The sequence below is a fragment of the Otolemur garnettii genome, unplaced genomic scaffold (assembly GCF_000181295.1).
Source record: "Otolemur garnettii isolate 467f Iridium unplaced genomic scaffold, OtoGar3 scaffold00118, whole genome shotgun sequence".
NCBI lineage: Eukaryota > Metazoa > Chordata > Mammalia > Primates > Galagidae > Otolemur > Otolemur garnettii.
The window spans coordinates 2,528,037-2,535,209 of NW_003852513.1; the positions used below are offsets into that span (position 1 = coordinate 2,528,037).

The 7,173-nt window shown below is 47.8% G+C and overlaps 1 protein-coding gene across 1 annotated transcript in view; it reads right to left on the reverse strand.

Moving 5' to 3' along the window:
- MDN1 (midasin AAA ATPase 1) overlaps positions 1-5,129 on the reverse strand; it is a 181,737-nt gene extending 176,608 nt beyond the window's left edge. Inside the window, exons 1-2 of the mRNA XM_012809944.2 lie at positions 4,933-5,129; positions 4,651-4,682 (exon numbers count right to left, since the gene is read on the reverse strand). Of these exons, the coding sequence (XP_012665398.1) occupies positions 4,651-4,682; positions 4,933-5,034 (134 nt within the window). The 5' untranslated portion in view covers positions 5,035-5,129. The remainder of the gene's footprint in view (positions 1-4,650; positions 4,683-4,932) is intronic.
- Positions 5,130-7,173: the final 2,044 nt, after the last annotated feature.

The following is a 7,173-nucleotide window of genomic DNA, read 5'->3' on the forward strand; positions in this document are numbered from 1 at the left end:
TGGCACTCTACCCAGGGGGACAGCTTGAGGCTCTTGTCTCCAAAAAAAGAGCATGAGGTTTCTTTTTAAAGTAATGAAAATGTTCTAAAACTGTGATGGACATTGCACCTAACCTGTGAATACAACAGTCCTTGCCTTGTCCAAGTGATACAGGACAAGTGGCATCCCAGCCAGCTCGTGGAGCTAGGGAGCGAGGACCGGTTGCCTCTGCCCTGGCGATGTTGGTGCAGTGGCAGCAAGCAGCAGAACCAGCAGGCTGGAGGGTGGGCAGGGGGTCCCCATTTCCTGGGCCTGGGAATGAAAGGGACTATATCCATTCATTTGCAACCCAGACATGTTGTTCCAGGCATGTCCCTGACACCAAGTTCCAGACAAGCTAAATGTGTAACTACCAAGCCCCGCTAAATGTAACTCTAAATGTAACTACCGAGGGCCAGACATGTCCCAGACATGATGCCCTAGATACAATGTCCCAGACACCAGACACAATGTCCCAGACAAGCTAAATGTAACTACTAAGCCCCACTAAATGTAACTACCATGATGTCCCGGACACACTAAATGTAACTACCAAGCCCCCCTAAATGTAACTGCCGAGGGCCCCATGCTACTATATATACCCAAAGAGCCTATAGTCAGACAGACAGAGAGAGCACTTTTCTCTCCTGATTCAGGTTTTCTTTTTGCCAGGAGTTGTGGTGTTTCTGTATTCTTTTCTGTAAATAAATCCTGTCTTACCACTGATCTGTGGTCCACGGATTCATTCTTCGAATCACCGCGACCAAGAACCCACTGAAGAGCAAAATTCCACTATCACAAGGAACATGTGTTCCACAACCCACATGGATGCCTCAAACTCCTTATAGTACCAAACCCTAGATATACTATGTTTTTTAATATATATAATACCTATGATAAAGTTTCATTTATAAACTAAGCACAATAAGGGAATAACTAATACATTAAAACAATATACTATAAGCCTGGTGCTGTGGCTCCCGCCTGTAATCCTACCACTTTGGGAGGCTGAGGTGGGTGGACTGCCTAAGCACATGAATTCAAGACCAGCCTGAGCAAGCGCCAAGACCCCCATCTCTACTAAAAATGAAAAACTGAGGCAAGAGGATCGATCACTTGAGCCCAAGAGTTTGAGATTGCTGTGAACTATGACACCATGGACACTCTACCAAGAGCGACAAAGTGAGACTTTGTCTAAAAAAAATACATATGTACACTATAATAAAAGTTATGTGGGCTAGGTACCTATAGCCCAACCGGCTAAGGCGCCAGCCACGTACACCTAAGGTGGCGGGTTCGAACCCCCAGCCCGGACCCGCCAAACAACAATGATGGCTGCAACCAAAAAATAGCCGGGCGTTGTGGCGGGCGCCTGTGGTCCCAGCTACTTGGGAGGCGGAGGCAGGAGACTCGCTTGAGCCCAGGAGTTGGAGGTTGCTGTGAGCTGTAATGCCACGACACTCTACCCAGGGGGACAGCTGGAGGCTCTGTCTCAAAAAAAAAAAAAAAAAAAAAGTTATGTGAATGTGGTCTCTCAAAATACCTTATTATGATATACTCACACTTTTTCAGGGAATGAATGAGATGATAAAATGACTATGAAGTAAGGTGAACGACACAGGCTTTGTGAGGCAGTTAGGTTCCTACTGACCTGCTGACAGTACAATAACTGTGGATCATTGAACCTCAATGATGTCAATGATTAGCATGTGGGTAATATATAAGAGAGAGACATTGGACAAAGGAATGATTCACATCCTTACCCCGACAGGGTGGGATAGGGTAGAACAGGTCAGACAGCAAAAGATTTATTTTTTTTTTTTTTAGACGGAGCCTCAAGCTGTCCCCCTGGGTAGAGTGCCATGGCATCACAGCTCACAGCAACCTCCAACTCCTGGGCTCAAGCGAGTCTCCTGCCTCAGCCTCCCAAGTAGCTGGGACTACAGGCACCCGCCACAACGCCCGGCCATTTTTTTGGTTGCAGCCATCATTGTTGTTTGGCGGGCCCGGGCTGGGGATTTGAACCCGCCACCTTAGGTGTATGTGGCTGGCGCCTTAGCTGCTAGAGCCATAGGCACCAAGCCAGCAAAAGATTTCTTAACACTACTTAGAATAGCACAAAATATAAAACATGAATTTATTTCTAGAACCTTCCGTGTAGTATTTTCAGATCTTGGGCGGCACCTGTGGCTCAGTGGGTAGGGCGCTGGCCCCATGTATTGAGGGTGGCAGGTTCAAACCTGGTCATGGCCAAACTGCAACAAAAAAATAGCCAGGCATTGTGGCAGGTGGCTATAGTCCCAGCTATTTGGGAGGCTGAGGCAAGAGAATGGCCTAAGTCCAGGAGCTGGAGGTTGCTGTGAGCTGTGACACCACAGCACTCTACTGAGGGCGATAAAGTGAAACTCTGTCTCTAAAAAAAATTTTCTAAATATATATATATGTGTGTGTGTGTGTGTGTGTGTATTCCCCCCACCCCCAGATCTTAATTGAATGCAGGTAACTGACAACCATGGAAAGCAAAACCATGGGGAAGGTTGGACTATTATATAACAAAAACCTCTGAACTTTATATGGATGAATTCTATGGTACGTGAATTATATTTCAGAGCAGCTGGGGTTTTTTTTCTTTTCTCCCTGCTCCAGGGAGTGCTGGGCACATTCTTGTTTTTCAGCAAATCATTTTTTTTTAATTGTTGCGGATTCATTGAGGGTACAAGAGCAGCTTTTTTTTTTTTTTTTTAGAGACAGAGTCTCACTTTGTCGCCCTCAGTAGAGAGCTGTGGCATCACAGCTCACAGCAACCTCCAGCTCTTGGGCTTGGACAATTCTCTTGCCTCAGCCTCCCAAATAGCTCGGACCACAGGGGCCCGCCTCAACGCCCAGCTATTTTTTGTTATTGTTGCCGTTTGGGCGGGACTGGGGCTGGCGCCCTACTTACTGAGCCACAGGTGCCACCCAAGAGCAGCTGTTTTAAAAATAAGTGTTATCGGTCAGCACGGTGGCTCACACCCGTAATCCAAGCATTCTGGGAGGCCAAGGCTGGTGGATTCCTTGAGCTCAGGAATTCAGAGACCAGTGTAAGCAAGAGCAAGACCCCATTTCTACTATAAACAGAAAAACTAATCAGGCATAGTGGCCCACGCCTATATCCCTGCTATTTTGAGGTCTGAGGCAGGAAGACGGCTCAAGCCTCAGGGTTTGAGGTTACTGTGTGCTATGGTGCCACTACACTCTACCCAGGCAAAGTGAGACTCTGTCTCAAAAAAAAAAAAAAAAAAAATCATATTTCCAAGAATAGGGGGAGAAACAGAATAGCATTACAATCAATCAACACTTCTCTGAGCGAAAGGCTTCAAAGTGTTACCAAAACTGGAGCCTGAAAGACATCTCCAAAATTAACAGAATTTGACCCAAAATAAGAGACAAGCAAGGAGAGAAGCAATTATGCCCCATACCCCACCTCGCTATATCAACTGAAATACCTAGTAGCTTTCTAATTCAGTACCATTACCACAAAATTTCTAAAATCCACAAGGGTGGTTCTTACATTTCAATGTCAGATCCCCCTAAAATCTTATCTAATAAAAGTTATAAACCTTTTTTCCCACTCCATTCCCAATACATAAACCAATTTTTCCTCCAATTACAGATAGTGAGATATAAATCCCCTGAAACTGGTCCAAAACCCTAAATTCAGAAACTATGCTCTAGATTCTGAGATCACTTATAGAAAAATACCTCTATCTACAAGACATAATTAAGGAGCCTCTCATAAATTCAGGTTATCTAAACTGATTATCTTCTTCCTTAGCTGAACTCACCAAAAATCGGTTTTCTTTCTATAAACTCCCCATTTGTGTCAGTGATTCCTTTCATCCCATCCTCACTGGAGACCCGCAGGTCAAAAATCCGTAAGACATATTCAACCCCCATTTAGCTCACAAGATAAACTTCTTGTCACTAAACAAAAAAGCCTCTGATGTTAATTCCGGGCCGCTCCAGACTGCCCAGGCCTCTCAATCTCTGACCCAAAATACCGCTCCGTTGCTTCCTAACCAATGCAATACACTGTATTGTGGGCACTGTATTTACTGGAATTACAGAACTAAAAATATATTGTCTACTCTCAAGAAGTTTACAGATAATGGAGGTAAGCATAAAATCAGAAATTCAAGGGCAACGTGGAAAGATGCGTAGGAAGACTCCTCAACTCAGGCAGAAAGTCAATGAGAGAAGGATCTTGAAAACCCAGCCAAAAACCAATTTCCCAGAAAACCCTAGTTGACTTTCTAACTCGTAGGGTTAGTTTCAAAAAACAGCCCTAGTTGCCAGGCTTTGTCCTTCAGATGTTCTAAGTGTTTATGCGAACTGTCTCCCAAAATAGCTGCGAAATTCCCTTGGGGCAGAGACCGTAACGGATTTATCTATTTCCTTACACTGCCATCTTCTGCCTTACGCACAGCAAGAATGCGATCAATACTTGTCAGTGAGCCAAAAAAGAACGAGCAAAAAAGAAAAGTCACATAAGCTAATGGGGGTGGCTGGATTACGCACACTTAGGTAACCGGTTCACATGTCAAACGCACAGACGCACCCATAATTTCAGAAAAACAAACCGTATTGCTGTACGAAAGCCACATCTGCCACACGCAGCTATTACGCTGCTCAGGGATGAGAAGGGGTGGGAAACGGACTGGAAGCCCCCACCCCCACCAGAACAAAAACTAAGGGCTCCTTTCAGTCGCCTAAACCCCGCGCAGACGCCTCGGCAACCAGCCAGCCCCGGGAGGCGACTGGAGCGCTAACACGCCGCTTCTCCCCGCCCGGCGCGCCCCCGCCACGGAGCGCTAGGCGAGCGCGTGGGGCCGGCCAGGGTCTGCCCGGAGCTTCCCTTCTCCCTCTTCCGCGTACCTGCTTGGCCAAGAACCTGCCCAGCTCGCTGCGGCTCTTCTCGTTCTTGGCCGCGATTAATCGCAGCGGGGCGGCCACCACCTCCAGCAAGAGGTGCTCCATGACCCCACGCTCACCACCGGACCAACGCCACCTGCGCTCCCGCCAAAGCCCCAGCGTCCGGGCCGCTACCGACTACGCCCCCACGGAAAGCGCCCGGTGCTACTCGGCGGGCACCAGAGAGCCACAACACACGTGGGTGAGCACACGGCGCTTAGCGTCATCAGTCGGCGACAGAAATGCGGGGCGCTTCTGGCCCCGCCCCCTCAGGGCAGAAATGCCAGGCGTCACCACGCGTCATTTCCGGGAGAGGAATCCGAGCGGACAGAGATTTTCTCAGCCGGTGCCGATGCTTGAGGCAAGTGAGACTCCCAGACAGCTCGTGGCTGGACAGATGGACGATTACGCTGGGGGAAGAAGGCAGGCGACGAAGGATTTATGATTCATCCCACCCCGCGCCTCTGACCCCCTCACTTAGCAACTTGAGAATAAGTGTGACAAGAATACCCCCTGCAGTTGTCTCAATAAAAATAAATGGAAGTAAATGTTCAATTTGGGAATATTTAAAATATGACATACAGGCTCTTTCCCTGTAGCTCAGCGGCTAGGGCGCCAGCCACATACACAGGAGCTGGAGGGTTCGAATCCAGCCGGGCCTGCCAAACAACAGTGACAACTACAAACACAAAGAAAAGCAAACAACAGCCGGAGTGGCTCAGTGGGTAGGGCGCCGGCCCCACATACCAAGGGTGGCGGGTTCGAACACAGCCCAGCCAAATTACAACAACAAAAAAACAGGCATCGTGGTGGGTGCCTGTAGTCCAGCTACTCTGAGGAGGAGGCAAGAGAATCACTTCAGTGGTTCTCAAGCTTCTTAATGCCGCTGGCTGTAATACAGTTCCTCGTGTTGTGGCAACCCCCAAACCACAGAATTATTCTCGTTTTGCCAAGAGAACCACTGGCTTAAACCCAAGAGTTTGAGGTTGCTGTGAGCTGTGACACCCCAGCACTCTACCCAGGGCAACGCTTGAGACTGTATCAAAAAAAAAATAATAATTAATACACACACACACACACACACACACACGAGATACACAGCCGGGCGCAGTGGCTCCTGCCTCTAATCAGCACTCGGGGAGGCCTAGGTGGATGGATTGCCTCTGCTCACAGGTTCGAGACCAGCCTGAGCCAGAGCCACAGCAAGACCTCATCTCTGAAAATAATGTGGTACCCCCATGACCTGAAAAGACAGAGGCAGATCCACTTAGATGTAATTAATTGGTAATTTATTTTACCTGCTGCAGGGGCTGCTGCTCTGTGAGGCAGTCAGCAGTGAAGTAGGGAGGTGGGTTGCCTTTTATAGTTTGTAGCAAGTTTGCTCCTACAGAAGCAAAATGTGGCTGGTTAGGGAGGGTTACAGCTTGGGTAGTCATGGATACAGCAATGGTTACAATCATGTAACAATGATTAATACGGTTTTAATTGACGGTGGATATATCTCAAATTACAATAGTTATAGTTAGGTAACCATGATTAATACAGCCTTGGTGGATCTCCACCATTGTTCACTCACTGAGAACTTGGGCGGTTTGTACTTCCTTGTTCTGAAGTCTGTTCTTGGCAACCCTAGGGGGAAGGAGGGAGCCTGGGAACACGGCTGGGAAGCACATTCTCAGCCACCCTGGGGAGAGGAGGGACTTGCCTTGTTCCCTGAGTCAACTCTGGGGAACCGGGGAAGAGGAGGGAGATGGGCTGGGAAGCAAGTCACAGCTAGTGTTGTGGACAGCTGGGTGTTGTGGACAGCTGGGCATTGTGGACAGCTGGGCGTTGTGGACAGCTGGGTGTTGTGGACAGCTGGGCATTGTGGACAGCTGGGTGTTGTGGACAGCTGGGCATTGTGGACAGCTGGGCATTGTGGACAGCTGGGCGTTGTGGCCAACACCTGTAGTCCCAGCTATTTGGGAGGCTGAGGCAAGAGAATCCCTTAAGCCCAGGAGTTTGAAATTACTGTGAGCTGTGATGCCACAACACTCTACCCAGGGCAACCAAATGAGACTCTGTCTCTAAAATAACATAAAATATTATATTCACATTATATACTATTCTGAAGACATTAAGAAGAAAAGTACTCAAAAGGTCATTTACATGTGTATGAATGTCAAGAAGAAGCCTGGAGGACCTATGGAAATTTTTTTTTTTTTT